The sequence below is a fragment of the Polistes dominula genome, unplaced genomic scaffold (genome assembly GCF_049000335.1).
Source record: "Polistes dominula isolate Pdom_NZ unplaced genomic scaffold, Pdom_raw_medaka contig_277, whole genome shotgun sequence".
Classification (NCBI taxonomy): domain Eukaryota; kingdom Metazoa; phylum Arthropoda; class Insecta; order Hymenoptera; family Vespidae; genus Polistes; species Polistes dominula.
In genome coordinates, this window is record NW_028301009.1 from 221933 (window position 1) to 242529 (window position 20597).

The 20597-nt window shown below is 29.0% G+C and overlaps 3 protein-coding genes and 1 long non-coding RNA gene across 29 annotated transcripts in view; 1 reads left to right on the plus strand and 3 right to left on the minus strand.

The window, feature by feature from the left end:
- Positions 1-16991, minus strand: part of lap (phosphatidylinositol-binding clathrin assembly protein lap) — a 33516-nt gene extending 16525 nt beyond the window's left edge. For 7 of the 21 annotated variants that reach the window (XM_089174083.1, XM_089174074.1, XM_089174082.1 and 4 more), the window contains exons 1-12: positions 16729-16991; positions 15955-16172; positions 5719-5861; positions 5538-5613; positions 4571-4585; positions 4054-4156; positions 3769-3977; positions 3600-3706; positions 3466-3507; positions 3266-3360; positions 849-1017; positions 463-582 (exon numbers count right to left, since the gene is read on the minus strand). In XM_089174083.1, the coding sequence (XP_089030209.1) occupies positions 463-582; positions 849-1017; positions 3266-3360; positions 3466-3507; positions 3600-3706; positions 3769-3977; positions 4054-4156; positions 4571-4585; positions 5538-5613; positions 5719-5861; positions 15955-16084 (1209 nt within the window). In that variant the 5' untranslated portion in view covers positions 16085-16172; positions 16729-16991. Of the gene's footprint in view, positions 1-462; positions 583-848; positions 1018-3265; positions 3361-3465; positions 3508-3599; positions 3707-3768; positions 3978-4053; positions 4157-4570; positions 4586-5537; positions 5614-5718; positions 5862-8346; positions 8600-15954; positions 16275-16728 lie in introns of those variants that run through there. The other 14 variants (XM_089174085.1, XM_089174077.1, XM_089174084.1 and 11 more) reach the window with 11 other exon arrangements.
- Positions 10521-11390, minus strand: LOC149032038 (uncharacterized). The gene is made up of 2 exons (XR_016177067.1): positions 11264-11390; positions 10521-10702 (listed from the first exon to the last, which is right to left on the minus strand). It is a non-coding gene; the product is annotated as an uncharacterized LOC149032038 (long non-coding RNA).
- Positions 10633-11488, plus strand: LOC149032039 (uncharacterized). The gene is made up of 2 exons (XM_089174059.1): positions 10633-11007; positions 11359-11488. The coding sequence occupies exon 1, from the start codon at positions 10633-10635 to the stop codon at positions 10999-11001; it is 369 nt and encodes a 122-aa protein (XP_089030185.1). The 3' UTR covers positions 11002-11007; positions 11359-11488.
- Positions 16992-17311: 320 nt separating the features above from the next.
- On the minus strand, positions 17312-19510 carry LOC107073454 (KICSTOR complex protein kaptin). Of its 6 annotated transcripts, none has more exons than XM_015334123.2 (7): positions 19373-19510; positions 18664-18929; positions 18420-18586; positions 18165-18343; positions 18001-18076; positions 17641-17932; positions 17312-17563 (listed from the first exon to the last, which is right to left on the minus strand). In XM_015334123.2, exons 1-7 carry the CDS (start codon positions 19410-19412, stop codon positions 17492-17494), a joined length of 1092 nt encoding a protein of 363 aa, XP_015189609.1. In that variant the 5' UTR covers positions 19413-19510; the 3' UTR covers positions 17312-17491. The 6 variants fall into 6 exon arrangements, with proteins under 6 accessions (XP_015189609.1, XP_015189607.1, XP_015189608.1 ...); XM_015334121.2 differs by having other exon boundaries at positions 19081-19481; XM_015334122.2 differs by lacking the exon at positions 19373-19510 and adding an exon at positions 19067-19263.
- Between the last annotated feature and the right edge of the window lie 1087 nt (positions 19511-20597).

Here is a 20597-nt window from a genome sequence, read left to right on the forward strand (position 1 = left end):
AAATGGTGTTAGGCCACTTTCAAAATAAACTTTTTCATCATTCCATTAATCAGCAAATTTTTTTGTTACAAAATCTTCATGATTTTAAATATATTAGTAACAAGTTGCTTCAGAATGGAATGATCATGTAAAAATGGAACTATTACGGTAGCTAACTCGATTTTTTTGGAAAATGGAGTTCGATCACTTTCAAAATGAACGGCTCATATATCCTGTGAAAACGTAGACGAAAACACTACATAATATAACAATAATTATAACAAATTTTAATGATTAAATAAATGATTAAATGGTTTTAAAAAACTGTCACTGTGATTCCTAGTTGCATCTGCCGTCGTGACTATGCTCTTAGTATGTAAATCAATATCTAAGATTACTAATAATTTCGATATAAAAATTGTCGAAATAATATAATTCGTAAATAATGTAAATAAAACATTGTAGTAAACAATCAACAATTACCTGATTATCAGCTGATGGTGCTGAACCGAATAAATCAACTATTGGCTGATGGGCATTGTTGGTAGGAGAACTCAAAAAAGGGTTTGTACTTGGACCACCCGAGGGCGACTGTACTTTAGCCTAAATTAAAAAATACAATTGACTTAATTTTGTACAACATTGTAATTAGAAATCTTAAATAAAGATTATTTATTTCCGACAATATTTTCTAATAGTAAAAGTCTTTGAAAAAATCTAAAGAAATACATATATTGTCTTCAAATGTATTGAAGTAATTTACAATACTTTATTTATCCAAATATAATCCACATTTCAAACGTGCAAGAATACAAAAGACCCCGGAGTTTGTGGAATCATTTACTAGGTATTATTATAAAAAGATTAACCTTGTATTGATTCATAGCTGCTTCCTCTTCCGCAAGAGCTTGTTGCCTTAATGCTTCATCGATGTGTCCATTTCCAGTATGATCAAGCCGTGCGTTACTAGCTGCCGTTCCAAATGCGGTACTGGTGGAAGACAGGGCGGACACTCCCGACTTTATATTCGTTCTATTGCTGCTTGGATAATGATAGGGGTGGATTGTTGGTTGTGGGAATTGTTGTGTAATTAAAAATTAAGTTAGGAAAAATATATATAGTAAAGGAATAGTAAGGGAGGATAAATTTTGTTTTAGCACCAAAAAATGTGATGATAGGAATTTATAGGAAAGTTGATAATAGAAAATAAAGGAAAAGACAAACAAAAAACAAAAAGAAGAGTAGTGTAATACGTATAAATGCGACAGTGCCTAGAAAGTAATTAAGTAAGTCGTGTGCACTTGTACTTTAAATGGCTTTTTAAACAATTTACACATGCATTTATTTAATTTTTTCTCTCTACGATAAAACAGTAGTCTGATATAGAAATGAGATTTAATTCGGTACTATATAATATATATATAACGATCATAATAAGCTACGTATTATGCATCGTAGAAGCGTGTATACACATCATGAACGCATCCATAATACGCTACACACGACGACAGTATTTACATCATCAAGCATACACAGAACTTTAGATAAATACATGTGCTGTAATATCTTTCTATGTCACATAGAGAGTCAGCCTATTTAATATGCAGGCATTTTAAATATCAACATAGTTATTTTTAAATATTGTATGAAATATTATTAATTTATTTATTTTAAATTATTTAAATTATTGGACAATTCTGCATATATTCTCATTATTTTAATAATAATAATAATAATAATAATAATAATAATAATATTATTATTATTATTATTATTATATATATATAATATATTATATAATAAATATAATAAATATAATAAATTATATTATTATTATTATTATTATTATTATTATTATTATTATTATTATTATTATTGAATATTTATTTTTTTTTGTACATGGAAGATATAAGATAAAGATAAATTGATAAGATATAATTTTAGCAATAGATGAAAAAATTCATTTATTGGATAACGTAATTTTTCTTAAATTTACCATTCGAAATTATTGTTCTCAATTACATTAAGGCTCTGGCCAGTCAAATCGTTTCTTTTTTCTTTCAATATATACCAATTATATTTTCTTCAGCACATATATCATCTCTTATACGAGATGTTGAAAGTATCACATAAGAAGCAAAATAAAACTAAAAAGCTGAATATAACATATTTCAGATTTGCATAGCCTATCGAAGTGTGACATTTGATATACGTGATTTAATATGCAAAAAAAAAATGATGTATGTACAAATTGTACGAACAAAAAAATGAATAAATTCAAATTCTAAACAAAAATATTTATATTCATATAAAAATTATCCAACTTTTCGAGTCATTATCAATAATAACAAAAATCTGAACAAACAATTCAAAGTTAAAATATTTAAATAAAATTTTTATATCAATTTTGAATATTAGATTAGAATATGTTTTTGTGACGAAAAGATAAATGCTCGAAAAGTCAATTCGCGTATCTATTTCCTCGTAACTAAAAAAGCATGTAAGCAAAATTAGAAAGAGAGAAAGAGAGAAAAAATAGGTAGATAGATAGAAAAATTGTTTTTTTATAAGATAAATATATAGATAAATATATAAATAAGAAAATTAGCTGTGTTATCACATGTCCAATTGATCTACAAATAAATAAACAATAGTTATAAAGAGGTTTATGTTTAAAAAAAGAAGGATTTAGAGATGTTTGTAAGTAATTAAGTTGTTCTGTTAAGGATTTAGTAGTAGTGAAGATGTCTGATGGTGAACAGCCATTCGAAATTACCGAATGACTGGACCAAAGCCGTAAAGTAATGACAAATGACAGGAATTAATGATATTTTTGGTCAATAATTTTATCAACTAAATATTTTCTTATATAATATTGCGATAATTTGTTTTTAAAATTTTGCATTAATATATTTTTATCATTTTTCATATTCATTTAAAAATTAATATACGTAATACTTATATACTTAGTAAAAATTAATATATTGCAATTAAATGAAGAAATTATTGCAAGCTTAATGAGAAAAAATACAGGAAGAAGATCTTATCGTTCTTTATAATTCATTAGAATACAACGTAAAAATAATGCCAATCTGATATATATATATATATACACGTTATATACGTTATATGTATACGTATATATATACATATATACACGTTAAAAATAAATATTTCTTTCTATTTTCTCTTTATCTTCTTCCATTTACCTTATTCACTGTTTTATTTATTTTTTACTTTGTTTTATTGTAAATAATAAATCAATATTCGAAGAAAGCTGACATACCTTGCTGATTGCGTTGGCGTATTTGCAGCGGAACCCTTTTTCCCTTCTAATGACGCAAGATGCTGTTCTAATGCATCTAACAAACTACTTGGTGCCTATAAAAATACTTTTTACTTATACTCCAATTTTAGTATGAATAAATAAAAAAAATTAATCATAGTAAAGAAATTTGATAAAAATATAATTTGTAAAAGCGTTACCTTTGTTAAATCCGGAATATCACCTTTGTCGATACCAACATCCTAAACAAAAATAATAAAATTGAATTAATTAAGACACAAATTACAAATGTATAATAAAATTTATTTAAAGGAATTATGCAAATTTAAATTACCTCTGCTACTTTTAAAAAGTCGCCGACTCTGTCCATTCTTATGAGGAACTTTTTATACAGTTCCAAAGCATCTCGACATTGTTTTTTGTTCATGTCGAAATATTTCTCTGTAAATAATCGAGATACAATTATTTATTTAAATAATTATATAATATTTTGAATATTTTACCTAAAAGATTAATAATCCCATCATTGTAACAGGCAAACAAACGTATGAGATCTCGGAATAGAAGCATAAATGCGTTGTTAATAACTCCATTGGTAAGATCGTTTGCTGTACAATCAAATTCCAAAAGGGCGTCTAATTGCGCTTGTAGAACTGGCAATGTTTTTAGTAATTTTTCTGCGTTTATAGTACGTAATGTGCCATCTTCTTTTCTAAAAAGAAAGAAAAAAAGAAATTCAAAAGAAAAAATTGTAAAGAAAATATTATAAACAATAATACGAATCTTACCCTCTTTTAACTTTACAAAAATCAAATGCCACCGTCCTGTATGAAAGAGCCTTCTCGTTCAAGTATTTGGCATATCGTCTGATAAAAGGTGACATATCGTAACCTGATGAACAATAAAAATACCGCATATTAATTAGAATGGTTTGGTCTTAACAATGAAACTATTAAGATACAGAAGTAGAAATAAAAATAAAAACGCCTGATAATAAATAATAAGTGTAGATACATTATACAATAGATGGTATATACAGGATAGATCCAAAAGTTTTTAGGTGATTTTAAAATTAATTATTTTCTTTTTTTTTTTTGAAACGATTCAATTGTGTAACTATACTTGCAATTTTACAAACCAGATTGACAGTTTCATTAACTGAATAAAAAATAGCTTAAAAAATGTCTAAAAAGAATAATTAATTTTAGAATTAACTAAAAATTTTTGGCTCATCCTGTTTAAATGTTATTTGTTAAAAAGGGAAAGAGAAAAAAGAGATTGTAAGTACGAAGGAAATAAACTTACCGACGCGAGCTCCTGCTGTGCTCAAACAGAGATAAAATTAATCCAAATTAGTAAATCATAAAGATAGATGCCAGACACATGGAAAAGAGAAAGATTGATTTTTGCCCATATAGTTCTGTAGTTGCTCAGTGCTAGGAAGTTAGTTAGAAAGTGTTATTAAACAATACGGGAGAGGAAGCAGTAGATATAATCGTTTATAAATAGCCATTACTTTTCCTATGCTCTTCTCTTCTGTGTGTTTATGCATGTATGTTTTTGTATATGCAAGGATATGTGGAAATTAAAAGAATGTATATCATCCCGTGTGTGCAATTTGAGTTAGAAAGAAAAGAATTTACGCGCAAACTTATTGAAGCATTTATAGAAAATTATTTCTATATTATTATTATATCCCATGTGTGTGTGCATACTCCAATACGGCCAACATATATATATATATATATATATATATATATATATATATATATATATATATATACATAATAACAATAATTATAATTAAAATGGTAATAAACATAAATTCTTGCTAAACGAACAAAACAAATTATAAATACAAATAAGTCATCTTACTATCGTAAAATTTGCAATAATCATTCTAATACATTTTATGATAATTAATATACAAAATATATATACAATAAATTTGGACACATTTGTTTTGAAGAAGAAATTTGTTTAGTACGTTCTCGCATTATCGGATAAAATAAACGATATTACAATTGCTGCAGAATTTACTTACGAAATAATATCACCGATTGTTTTAGGTAACATGTTACGAAACACAAACTCTTTATTTGTTAAATAATTTAATAAATAATTAAGTATTTTATTTGTTAAATAATTTTTATTGGTATCGGAGATTACGGTACGAGGATAAAAAAACAAGAAAAATGTCGAATCGGTAGTCGTAAGATGTTAAAAAGGAACAGTCCATTATTTTTCGCAACCCTTCAGTAAATACACTCACCTTGTACTCCGCTTTTATCGAGGAAATTGCTGAGCTGAAAAGTGCTGTTGCTCGATGCCAGATATTGTGTAAACCTCTGGAACAACAACAAAAATATAACAAGTGAATTCTGAGTAATCTCAATTTTTAATACATACAAAAAATCGTTGAAATCGTTTGTTAAATAAAAAAGAATATTTACCTCGTTGCCATAGCAAAGCATATGGTGTACCGTTATGAGTGCTTTAAAAACGACCGTCCAGTTCGTGTTTTGCGATCGTTCTATCAAAAGATTAGCGAGTTGTGGTATCGACACGTTTGGCTCATTTGTACAGTGAATGAGATCTATAATTAAAAATATTTAATTATTAATAAAAATATGTCTAAAATAATATTTATTTTTAACGAAATTTTATAATAAAAATTGATCAAAATTTTGATACAATTTATTGAGAGAAAGATGGTAACCTTAAATAATCTGAAATTGAAATGATCTTCAATTTGAAGATATTTATTTCGTTTGAAAAAGTAATTTCATTTCTATTTTATTTGGATTATATCTTACTTCTTATTAGTGAATAACATTATTTTTGAAATGTTTTTTAATTTATAATCCTAAACTAGATAGATCTGATAATTTTAATAATTATATAAGGATTGCTAATATTTTATACAAAATAAAAATCACAAAACGATGAGATTTCTACTGCGTATAAATTTTAATCATCTCAAAAAATAGATTTCAGCATAACTTGGAACAATTGTCAAAGAAATAGTATCACATAACAGACTAAATGAAACACATAGATCAGACGATGTCAATATCAATTTATCCGATCAATCCAAAGTGATCGTTTAGATTCGAAAGGCTGAAAATCCATACGTCAATCTGGTCGATTGGCAGAAGTAATTTCATCAAGTACGATACCGAATCAGGGGAGGTCAAGGACCGTGAACTAGTGCAATGTCTCCCTGACGTATACAGATAACGATCAATGATCTACATCCCTAGTAGTCCTAAAGAGAGAACCCGTTAAATGCGAGAGAGAGAGAGAGAGAGAGAGAGAGAGAGAGAAAGAGATCTATGAGAATAAAAAAAAACACGACTCCGACTCTCCTCCAAAACTCTCATTTCCTTCACCATCCTTTACCGATTTTCTCATTATTTCTCTTTTTATCCCATTTAAAGAGATTATCTTTTAAACAGATCAAATTATCAATCGATCTTCCAAGCATTTGTTTGTTTCGTCAACAATATAACTTTTTAGTATAATGCATACATATTCTTATATATTTGCATGTTTGTAATTATGACAACTGATTGTAAATTAAAAATAATTATTTATTTTATTATATACTATATTATATTTTATATTATAAATAATTGATTTTTCATATATTACCTATTTTTTATTTTAATAAATTGATTGTAAATATTTTATATTTGATACTATTAAATATTGAATAAAATCAAATGAATGATACAATTAATTTTTCCACATTTATATTAGACAATAAATTATAACAAATTGTTTAACCAAATTAAGTTATATTTACCGATGCATTTATGTATGCATTCATGTGCGATAAAGTGTAATAATTTGTATAGGGATCAAAGATCACATACGTATTACATGGTACATTTACGCATGTATCAAATTTGATATACCTACATATACATAATTTGAACAAGTTGAAAGAAGTAGAGTAGGACAATGATAGGCACGGTCACCGTCTTTAAGTATTGATCGTACCAACGAAGCCAAGCTGCTTCTTGGCTTGTACACATACGTGCTTACTTATATATACATATCTATCTATGTATGTGTAACATAAAAGATAAAATCGTTAACGTCTTGAAAAGGAAACGAAGAAAATCTTGAATGAGTGATTCATAAAAATATGAAAAATTGCTTTTAATAAAGAAACCGCTTCTTCAGTCAATTTACTCAAGCTCTATCTACGTAACAAACATTAGTAAATACATAGAAACATATACGTGTAGTACTTTATCAATAATAGAACGGTGATATGAACGGTCACGTAAGAATGCGTACAAAACTATATAAATAAAAAATACATTAACGGGACTACTTTCGCTTCTTCAACAATAAAAAGTCTTATGCATTTAATATTATTACATATTACTGATTCAGTGAATGCATAAATACTTCTCTACGTATGTCGTATATATACATATGCGACTTACATAAGACTCGTTTTCACGTAAGTGTAACACTGAAAACAGATCGATCTAATTTTATCAGATCATCATTTTTATCATTATGATAAGCATAAAGAAAATATAGATAAAGAAAAATATCGAGTTACCTGATCTATTTTGCAAATAAGAATACTCTTCCATCTCTTTAATAATTAAATCGTTTCATAAATTATAAATACATCAAAATTAAGAATTCTCTTAATTTTTTTTCTAAAGTGAACATACACCACTTTTATAATAAACGATTCAGTTATTCATTTTTGGTATTACATGCAATAAATATATAAATAAAAATATATATACGAATAGATAAGATTGATAGGTGAAGATCAGTTGCTGCTCAATAGTACAGCAAACAAACAAAAATACTCTTCCATCTCTTCAGTAGTTATTCATTTTTTACATATAGTAAATACAAAAAAATATCATTTACAGGTAATAATCAACTGTTGCTCAATTTTACAAGGAAACAATAACAATCCTCTTTCTTTTTATTTCTTTTTTTATTTCAGGAAAGATATCAAGAATCTTAAAACTGCAAAAGGTAAAAGGAAAAATACTCTATTTAAGTGATGCATTTGTATATCAAAGTAACGTGTACTTGACCTTGTCAGCTTTCTCGCTCTAATTATACACCCCCGCATGTGTGTATGGACGTTAGGGTAACTAATTTGGTTTTACTACTGGCATCACTCCAATGCTTCAACGCACATAAGCTTCTTTACGGTTATCCATCGGATGCGTTTGCTCAGTAAGAAACGCATGTGTTAATTGCGTTAACTCTTCTTCTTCTTCTTCTTCTTCTTCTTCTTCTTCTTCTTCTTCTTCTTCTTCTTCTTCTTCTTCTTCTTCTTCTTCTTCTTCTTCCTTTCAAATTAAACGAGAAAAAAAAATTGAAAGAAAAAAAGAAAAGGAAAGACTTAAATACATTCCTTCAAATTCTGGTTAGTCTTCGAAAGTCAATTACTTAACGGAGAAACCATTTATTTTGGTCATTTTTATTGAACAAAAAAAAATGTTAATTATGTTTTTTACTTGCCTTAAATAATTGACATGATAACGATTCTATAGAGAAAAACAATATTTTGTGTTTGTTTTGTTTTTTTACTGAATTTTCGTCAATTAAAATGTTTATATTGCAAGAGAAAGATAAATAGAGAACAGGAACTGTCTATTCAATTTTTATTCGACTTATCTTGTATAATTAATGCGATAACAATATTAGGATTAATGAAAGAAAAAAAAGATACTATTTTTTAGTTTTTAAGAAAAGATTTAAAATACCAATATATCTTTCACTAAACGTGTAGAAATATTTTCATTCAACTTGAAAAATAATCGCACGTCGATTATTTAGCCCCTTCAACATTCATTCTTCTATATAATTTTCTATTAAAAGAAAAAGTGAAGCTTTTTATTTAACTGTAAGACTGGACACGTAACTGTGGACACATAAGTGCAAAGTATACACCACACTTTCTACGATCTCCACTTTCAAAGCTAATATCAAAGACGCGAGGCTGCGTGACATGTAATCCTCCATTAAACGAGTTCAAGTAATGAAATTCTAATTTTACCTAGTTATTTATCTACGTTATTTCAATTCCATTCGATTCGATTACATTCGATTCGATTCAATTCGACAGAAAGAAAAAGAAAATATTAAACGAAAATCGACGAACGTGAAATAAAGAAACGCTTTAGATGTAAACATTTAATTGATTGCGAAAAACATATAAAGGGAATTATAAATGATAATATTATCAATTCAATATGGAAATAATCTTCTCAGCAATATTTGCTGGGAATTCATTTTTTATGAATGTACTACTTGAAATAATTTAATTCTTTGAAGCAAAACTTGATTGTGTATAATAAATTGTCGGTAAATATGTATTAAAATCATTTTTATTATTATTATTATTATTCTAAATATAATTTATTTAAAAAAATAAAATACACATTTATTATTATTATTATTATTATTATTATTATTATTATTTTATTTTCTATCATTTGATGCTATTTTTACATCGAAGTAATTAGCCTTGAAAATTAAATAAATGTCAAATTAAAATGACATATAATAATAATAATTGTAAAATACAACAGTTACGAAGAATTTCTTTATCATCATTTAATCTAATTCAAGCTACATAAGAATAAAAATCGTAGATGAGGTGATCAAGATTTAATTTAAAAAATATTTTTCACTTATCGATTCACGAGCTCTACATTTCAAAAATTTGTGTGATTCATACAATATATAATAAACGTTCCTTTGCTCAATGATCTAAATTAATAATGTTTAAGGGGACCTTCTACTCTGCAATTTTTAAAAAATTAAATTTTTTTTTACATTTTTCGAATGTATATATATGTAGAAATATTGTGTTAAAATTTCAAAAAGATCCGATGTCTCTAACTACATTTTTTTGCTGCCTGAACGTAACTACCTCGGACCGCTTTCCTGAGCGTTCGACGCGCACGGTTCTTATATCGGCTACGGAGACTCCAAGACTTTTAAAATGCTGCTTTATTATCATCCATACGGTGAAGATTTCATTGTTAAAAAGTTGAAGTGTATTTTGCATGTGACAAAACATATTTTTAAGCGCGCAAATAAGGCAAGAAAAGCTCTCATACAAAAGAAGAAAATTTAAAAGAAAAACGCCGAACCGCAAAAAGAAAATAAGAACTGTAGCAAAAACAGTAGTGAAGAGAAAAATGACTGTTGTGAAAAAAGTTCCTGAAGTAAAAACTAAAAATTTACAATCAAATTGATGAAAGCACTCTCAGAGATCTACGGTTTAGCAGTCAGAAGAAATTTGAATTCTTCATAGGATATGCGTAACGAGATTTGGGCAGGATACTACCACAAAATTTCGACTGATGCCCAGCCGAAGCATTCTAAGTGTTCCATCGACTGGTGAAAGTACCTCAAATCTAAGGCACATGGCACCTAAACACATATTTAACGGCAAAAAAGTTGTTGAAATTGCGTGCAAAGTTTCTGCATGTATCTTTAACGAAGGATTTCGAACAGTGATGAAGATAATGGAAACGATGGGCATGAAACTTGGGCCAGGAGCGATCGACTTTGCTAAAAGACGCGACGACCGACGTATCGAATCTGCGAACCGTCGAAGCTCTGAGTGCTCAAAAGATGCCAGATCAAAGTGGAAGAAGGCAAGACTGGAAGAAATTGAAGAATATGAACAAGAAGAAGGTCTATTGTACGGTCCAGGCATCGCAGATTAAGTTTAGGTAAGAATTTTTAACGATTTTGAGTAAAAAAAACTTTAAACGCGTTTATCTCGAAACTATGTTTTGAAATACTAGCTCCATCATATCTCACGAACCAGTAAACCGATTCTTATAAAATTGAATCCACATATTCTACACATGAGCTGTAACAAAGTGACGGAGACTTTTTTCTTATATTTTAATTTTTACTATTTATTTTTAGTCAAAAACAATGAAAAAAAAGGTCAAATTTACGTTTTTTTTGTAATTTGTCCACCATTTTTTTATTTATTGATAAAATTTTTATATATTACTGTCACTTTGTAGCTGAAGTCATACAGAATATAAAACCATTTTACTTTTATGTTTCAGGTAAGCCATTCTCAAGTTCTGATGGAGCTACCAAAGCACTAAAGTTTTAAGGTGTTTTTTTATACTACTGTTTTTGCAATAAAAAATTAATTAAAATGAAAAAATAAAAATTCATTTATATAGTTTAAGACTCAATTTAACAAACCCAACAACTTTTATATCGATATCTTTTATAGTTTTCTTGGAAAAAATTCGCGAAAATAGCCTTTTTTTAGGTGCTCAGAGTAGAAGGTCCCCTTAATAAGAGATCCGCGGTCCGAAACTTGAAAACAATGTGACATTGAAAGGTCTGATTTTTTACTTTCTCTAATATTTTTGGAGGAGATCTTCCCTTTTTTTTAGTCTATGGCTCGGAAATGTTCTCACAATCAAATTAAATTTGGTAATTCATATTTATAAATAAACGTGACACTATTGATCTAGAGTCAATTTTAAAATATAATATAAACAAATAAATAAATAAATGTCTCATACTCTAATAATTTATTTTTTAAATAAATTATATGATATATTGTTTTTATTTTGCTATTATTTCCATAGAAAATAAAAAGAAGAAAGAAAGAAGTAAGAAATCAAGGTTACCAAGAAGGAATCGAATCTTTAAGTAATTTAATAGATCTTTTTCATTTAGGATTCCTCTCGTAAATTTAATTTTATAGTAAGAAGAAGAGTCGCGCGCGGAAATGCGCATATTTATCTCCTTGATAGAAATAAATAGAGAAAAGAGGCTGAGACGGTGAAAGAATGTGGCTTCTATCGAAACAGATGGTTTCTTTCAAGGAGTCCAGTACAGTTCGCTTCTTGGCCTTTAGCGCAAGATTAGCAAAAGGGTATAGGTCAAAGAAGAAAACGTGCCGATGTCATTCACCTACTCGACTTTACCATACGAAAGAAAAAGAGAGGGAGAGACCATACCTCTTTACTCGTAATCGTGCGAAACGTGCCGTGAGATCATGTTCGTTCAATTTTTATCAAAGAGGAAGGTGAGCAAGTAAGAATCAAAAACAAATAGGATTTAAGTATTAATGAATAGAAAAAAAATGATGCTTCTGTACTTTTCGCACGTCCTTAACAAAGAGAGACATATATGTATTTGTAGATGTGTTCATGCATACTTTATTCACGCACGCTTGCATTCATATAACTTTGCGAATACGTACACATTATCTATCTTTTTATCTTTCTTTTATTTCAATTACGATAATACCTTTACCCTCGTTCTTAATTCTACTTCATAAGATTATAATAACATTAGAAGGAAAAAAGAAAAATAAGAATAGAAATTGCAAAGAAAGAAAAATATATCATCGAATAAATTTCAACATCGCGCCTAAGTAACTCGAAAATTGAATATAGCGCGCGAACGTAACTCGAAATTTGAATTTATTACCACGTAATCGATAAGTAAAGTCTGTCGAAAAGAAATATCGTGAATTATAAAAACAATTAACTGATTAATCGAGACAAAATAAATCTGAATATACATAAAGAAAAACTAAAATGAAACAAAGTGAGAGTAAAAGAGAGAAAATTAAACTCACAGATTTAATATCAAATTAATGCATTGTAAAAATATGTAAGATTTAACGAAAAGTTATTTTTTCTTTTTAATTATATTTCATTTTTGATTGACATTATCACGCCTTCAAAGAATTTTATCGTTTACGCCCCCGTCCAAGTCTGGAGATATACGTGAACATGCAGTAGGGAAACCGGTAACGGTCAGTACGGACACGCGCCGTCGGTCTTATGATAATGAGCATCGTTTTTATGCGAGCTCACAGAACACGTCTATGCGTGTATTTATACGTACATATATATGTACTTTATTCCTCTTATTAGTATTTACTTACTTTCTCTCTTGATGAAGTTATATCACTTATCTGCCGGTCAGGGAAACAATATATACTTTTTTTATAACATTATCAAAGCTTTCAACTTTTATCAAAACGTTAACGAGCGTTACGAATTATCAGTGAAAATAAGTAGACTTATTTCCACAAACTCTCAAGAATCGTTAAGATTCCAATCCTAGGAGACATTAATAATTTATACTATTATACTATTTGCTTTTGCTTTCATCAAATATGACGTATATTTCTATTTAACAATTGAACACGATACTAAAGTATATTCTATATTTTGTATATTATTCGTTGTCACGAAGTTGTTACGAAATTTTTGTTGAGAAATCGTCTATCGAATTATTTTATTTTCATTTTGATCGATTCAAAATTTTTCATATATAATAGATGTCCCAAAAATTGCTTTAATAAATTAAAAAATTATAAATTATTTTGTTAGCAAGTACTTGAAGTAGTCACATCATGAATCCATATTTCTTTAATGAAACTCTGACTAAAAATTCATATCTTGAAATAAAAAACAAAATATAGTAATTCTATTTAATAAATTAATATTGATTTTTGATTTCATTTTTCTTTTCTCACTAAAGCAACTTTTAGACACACATGTATTCAATTTTATAAAATTTTTATGACTAATATTATATAATTAATATCATAGAAAATAAAGTTAAATTAAATGGAAGATCCGATAATTAAGTATACTTTTAATTAGCTTGAAGATAATCTATATTTGATGAAAATTTTATCGAATAAGGGCGTAGCTAGAGATTAAATATTCCTAGTTACTATGAATCGATCATTCACTGATAATAAACTTATGAATATTTTGTAAATTGATAACTTTTACGTAAAGCTTCTTATTCTCTGAAGAAAATGATTCTAATTCGTACAAAATTGCGGAAGGATACGCACGGGAAAACGTGTAAACCATATAAGAGAAGAGTCTAACTCTCACCAAGAATACTTTAGAATTATGAGCTTAAACGGATAGTCTACTTCTCAAGTTTACTTCTTAACATCTAATTAATCATTTCATTTAATGGTTCCAATTTAATCCAAAAATATCAAATCATTTTATGAATTTCTTATAAAAATAAGTTCTTATTAACGTATATTCTTTTCTTTTTTATTTTTCATAAAATTAGAAATATGAAATATTTCAATAATAAGAAAATAAAAAGTAACTTTATTTAAACTTAAATGACCTTAATCAAATGACCGTGATCTCGTTAATAAATTTGTTGTTATCTTCTTATGCTAAACCTACAATTCTTAATCGTAAACCACGTTCTGGTGTATGTAACTATTTGATAAGTATAGATATACTAATAAATATGAATGATATATAACTTATAAACAAACATAATAGTCTAATTGTAAGATAAATTTAATATTGTATTGATGCGTACAATAACAAATCTTACAACACGATTAATGTCTTGTAAATTTATATTCCAATATTCTGCTGAACTAAATTTCTATTGTCGCAGAAAATAATAAGAAATATATTAAAACTTAAAGATTAAATTAACCGATAAAAGTTGTTAACATACTCTAATCAATCCTTTCCTGGCTTTATAAAAATTATTACAAAAAACTATTAAGTGAATAATCTAATACATTATAAAATATAACACAATAATATGTGTAACCAGACATCTATGCATCATACTAAGAACGATGATTCATTCTTGTTAGCCTCAAACAAATTCTAAGAAAAAACTAAAGGCAACACACCTTCCCTATCTACATTCATGCCTTACATTCTTTCAAATTCAAGTTGTAACGATTAACAAACCTTGCTCCTAATTAGTATTTCAAAAAATCTGTATTTAATAAGAGCGAACATAGTTCTCTTACATTAAATGCGTCGCATCCAAAAATAAATCAATGTTTTCTAACAAACGACTAAAACAATTTCCCAATAATCTAATCAAAAATCACCAATAACTTTCAACATTACATCAAATACATCATATTCTTTTATAAACGTATGGTGGCTGAGTAAAGTCGAGGATGGAAAAAAATCAATGTTCCCAGAGTAAAATCAATAAATCATGTAGTACATTGATGGTACAGCTATCGCCATAAAAACGAGCTAAAAACAGATTTCTTATCATAATTAAATAAAAAATCTTCTTCGCCATGAAACGGTTTTTTTTTAATTGTGAGAGAAACATGAACGAAATTTCGTCGTGTTGTACGTACTCAAAATCGAATGACCTCACTACGACGTGCGGCGCATCGACGTGAGCGCGAGCATTCTCCCCCTCTCCACCACCTACTTTTCTCTCTCACTCTCTCCTAACTCTTTCTTTCTCTTACTCGTTACTCGTTACTCGTTACTCGTTACTCGCTCTCGCTCTCGCTCTCGCTCTCGCTCTCGCTCTCGCTCTTTCTCTTTCTCTCTGTCTTTTTTTGAGAATAACTGGTCTCACTGCATTCTCGTCTTCTACGCTACTCTCTTTGCTTTTGAAGAAGCGAAAAGACATAAAAAAGAACAATAAAATACGCAAATTTTGAATCGTTTAAATATCAAATAGAAAGAGTCGGAAAGAGACGTGTTCGAATCGTGCCGAATCGTGCCGAATCGATAGAGTTGAACCGACTCGAGATCTGAGTCGATGTAACCCAGGAGAAACGATTTTTGTTTTTAAAAAAGGATATTAAATTTGTGGGAGAAGAAACATCGGGAAATAGTATAAACTAAAATGAAAAAAAAACTTACAATCAAGATGCTTTTTCTTTGGTCCTATCATCTCCTCAGTGGTAGCTTTGCAGACGGATTTGGCGAGCCCTTGGCCAGCGATGCTGTGTCTGGCAGCCAGTAGTCTATCGTTTATCGTTTGTCCCGCCATACTGTCGTCCTTCCTGTCACTTTCTTTCTTTCTTTTTACCTTTGCTTTCCTTCCTTCCTGTCTGTCTTCTTCCCCTACGTCGATGATTCTTCAAAACCGAATGGATTTGTCAGCAAGTGTGAGGTTCGTCCTTTCCTTCTGTGGTTACTCTCTCTCAAACAGCATGTATCATTCTCGCAGCGCACTGCCACTATCGAGGTGTCCGATTCCGTGTATATGTATATGTATATGTATATGTATATGATATGATATGATATGAATGAGATATATATATATAATATGTATATGTTGTGTATGATGGATGTATGTATGATGATTAAAAGAGTGCTTTCTAGGTAATATGACGCGTATGTGTGTGCGTGTGTGTATGTATTCACGTACGTAAATTTGGAAAGAAACGTAAAGAATGAAAAAAAGGAGAAAGAGAAAGTAAGAACCAAAGATAAAAGAAGAAAGAGAAAAAAGGAGAGGGAGACAACACGAATACACGAGCAATAAAAATTACGGTGATTAAAGAAAGAAAAAAAATCTAAAATTCCGAAATTAGAAGCACCCAAATAAAATGTCTCCCCCCACACGATAAGTTTTAAACGTTGATTAACTAACTGTCTTTAAGCGACAATTGTACTTTTCTCTCTCCTCACCTAAATTTCCTCTTTCAACTCTTTATCGATCTCGTTTTTGATCACCTACCGGAGCCGTACGAGCTCGCGCTCGCGTTTAACACGCTCGCCAGGCTAATACGGCTCAGCTTTTAACCCGACGACAAAAACGACGAAAACGACACACAATCACGACAAGAACGACGACGACAACGGCTCGGCTTCGCACCGGCGACGAAAGGCTATCGCGAATTGCTTTAAGATGGCGACCTTACTATTCTATGCCCCCCTCCCCAACACTTCATACCGCCCACTGACTAACCAATCGCGTTACGCTACTGATCGACGCTCCCTCCTCGTACATCGACCACTGATCGTTCTACCGTCCAATGACGTTTAGATATGGTCATGTGATCACTAATCACCTGACGCATCTTCCCCCGTCCATGGCGCGAAAATAGTAATCTTTTAAATGTATTTTAAATCTCATTTGTTTTTCTTGTTTCCTTTAAACTTTACATAAAGAAATCTTTGTCTCTTTAGCTTTTTAATAATTTTTAAAATTATTTACACGTATAAATATTAAACAAATACAAAATATGTTATAATTATAAATTATTTCACATTCAATTTGTATTATTATTTATTGTAGCAATATCTTCTTTCGGAATTGTATATATGTATAAAAATACACAAATCAATTTTTTTAAAAATTATGTGTTATCATTAGATACTTCTTTTTTTTGTTATATATTATATTATATACATATAATTATTTATTATATGTGTTAACGTTTTACAATTTTCACCTATCACTTCTAATTAATAAATTCTTAAACATTTCTTTCCACTTATCTTTGACAAGTACCGTGTTATGCTGGAACACAAGAAATTAAATATTAAATATTAATGTATTTGTTATTTGCAATATTTAATATAAGAAAATATTGTAACCTGTAATATATGGACTCCTCTTTGTGTAAGAACAATAAGTTCTTTCATTCCATCGTTAGTTATATCCATGTAGGTTATAGAATGCACAGGTGCATCGAATAATTTTCGTACGGATAATTCCCATGTGTCACCAGATAATGCAAAAATTAAAACTTCCTGTCCATATGTACCTAAGAGTATTTCATTTTGACCATCCATGTTTATATCTGCAACACATGTACACAATATACAATCTGATAAATCGCTGCAATTTAATATCATATCTTTTTCCATTCCGCAATGTAAAATATCCCTGTAAATAAAAAATTACATTACTAAGAACATTGAGATTACAATTTATTTAATAATAAATTTTCTTACATAAAGACAATAGCGTTACTTGTATTACTAATCAGAATATTCAATATTGGGTCCTCATCAGAGAATAATTCTTTAGCTGTTAAAAAGAAACAATTTCATTTAAATTTAATCTATACATGTTATAATAGAACCTGTGATTTGATTTAATTATAGAATAGACCTACATTTACATTCATAATTTAATGACGATGGTGGAGGTATATTATTTCTATGAGGAAATATATGTATGCTTGAAATTGGCTTATCATATCTCAATGACCAATTTCTAACCATTTGTATTTCTAAGACGTCAACTAAAGATATTTTGACTAGACCACACTCGCATCCAATTGCACTGAGTCGCCTAAAAAAATATTAAGATAACATACAATTTGTAAATTTTGTTCGTAACAATTTATAATAATTATTATATGAATTACCATTTATAGTTATCAAAATAATAAACGCTTATCCATAAGCAAATAGCTTGAATATTATGCAATTCAGGAAAATATTTCTCAATGGATGGTTCAATGTAACCGTGAGTTAATTTATCTTCCATAATCATATGAATCTTGTAATCGCTTCCAGAAATTAACCAAATCACCTGTAAGACGAACACTAAATTAAAAGAGTAAAAATATATTTTTGTATATTTTGTGATAATTCATAAAACATAGAAACCTCATTGCCAGAAGGTTGATGTGGTAATATTGTATGATATAAATGATATGGAGTATACGATAGCTCAACCATAAGACAATTTTGAGCGATAGTTTCAATTGTACTATTTTCATCGCTTTCTCCATCAACAACACCTTCAGAATAAATATTCAAATATCTTTCAATAGATGTATTCGTGCTCGTTTTAATAATAGTTATTCCAATTACAAATCCATCGCCCACATCCATTTTATTATAAGCATCAATGGCAATAATCTCAGCCCCATCTAACAAAAATTATAGAAAGATTTTTATATGAGTATAAGATTTTGAAAAAAATAGTATTATACGATATACATAATAGTATAAATTGTATATATATTTAATATATATTATATATATATATATAGTATATATTATATACATAAAGTAACAAACTGGGAATATACGTGAAGAGTAATTCCTTGACTACTGGCCTCAAATTCCATTTTGGCGTAATATGATATTCACACGAGTATATCTTTCTTTTTAAAGATGCTACCAAAACTTTGTTAACTCCACTGAGTGAACATAACTGTGTCATTGAGTAAATATTGCTTTGGGAAGCCAATGGAAACCAATGTGCATCAATTAAATTACTCATTACAATAATATATACACTTTGACAATGAACAACAATTATCCTATGATTACCACACTTTTATATAATTCTAGAAATATATTTATATACTTTTGCTTTGGAATGTTTTACGATTTACTTTATTTGACATTCTGGGATAATACGAAAACAATACCAAAGAATACAGAAGTATATAGAACCTTACAAGTTAACTTTTTCCTAACTAGATTTATTTTAGTTACTACCGGGACCACAAGTGGGCGATAGTAAATACTTAATTGTAGAGGGTTTCTCTACAGTAAAGATAATATTAGACTGAATTTGTTTTATGATTTTTATTTAACGGATGCGATTTGCTTTTCTTTCTTGTACAATTCTCAACGGCTACGCACAGACTGTACTCGTCTAGTGACCACACTTGCTAGCGTGGTTCCCTAGCCTTCTAGTAACTTAGATGGCGCGACCATCGGTCGTACCGCTACATTACTCCCTTCGGAGCATTTTTCTTATTACATAAAATGCGAAACTTAAATTTATAGATGTTTACAAGTATATAAAAATATATAAAGATATATAAAAATATTGAACTATCTCTATCTTAACTTAATAAGTTGTAATTGGTACATACGAATCGGTATTGCAATCTTTTTCGACGAACGCTGGTTTTAGTCTTTCTATAGATACATTTATATGTTTTCCTTTATAGTTAATTTTGAAAATATTATCTGTAATTCTTTGTATAATTTCGTATGGACCTTCGTAAGGCGCTTCTAATGGTTTTTATACAGCGTCGACCCTTAAAAATATGTGCGTACATGTATATAACCTATCCTGAATAAAATGTTTCTTTTTGGTATGGTGTGCTGTGGGTATCGGTCTGATTTGCCTTATATGTTGTCTTAATTTTTCTAGGAATATGTGTGGATCTTGTAATAGCTCTTCGCTGAGGAAAAATTCTCCTGGTAGTCTGATGTTTTCACCATATACCAATTCCGCAGCTGAAGCTTTTATATCTTCCTTTAGACTTGTGCGTAGACCAAGGAGCACTGTTGGTAGTATTCCTACCCAGTCTTTTTCTTCATGGCACATTATTGCTGCTTTAAGTGATCTATGCCATCTTTCTATCATTCCATTTGATGCAGGGTGATATGCTGTTGTTCTAATTCTTTTCGCTCCGACTAATTTGGTTAATGCTTCAAATAGTTGACTTTCAAATTGTGTTCCTTGATCAGTTGTAATTGTAATAGGAGAACCAAATCTCGAAATCCACTGCGAATAGAATGTTGTTGCCACTGTATCTGCTGAGGTATCTGGCATTGGAATTGCTTCTGGCCAT

What these genes read in the sequence shown, in the direction of transcription:
- LOC149032039 (XM_089174059.1), top strand. Translation starts at nt 10,633, where the DNA reads ATGCCCAGCCGAAGCATTCTAAGTGTTCCATCGACTGGTGAAAGTACC.
- LOC107073454 (XM_015334121.2), bottom strand. Translation starts at nt 19,285, where the DNA reads ATGAGTAATTTAATTGATGCACATTGGTTTCCATTGGCTTCCCAAAGC. An exon ending in AGTAACGCTATTGTCTTTAT is followed by an intron (nt 17,933 to 18,000) that starts GTAAGAAAATTT and finishes TTTTATTTACAG; the next exon opens with GGATATTTTACATTGCGGAA. An exon ending in GAGGAGTCCATATATTACAG is followed by an intron (nt 17,564 to 17,640) that starts GTTACAATATTT and finishes CTTGTGTTCCAG; the next exon opens with CATAACACGGTACTTGTCAA.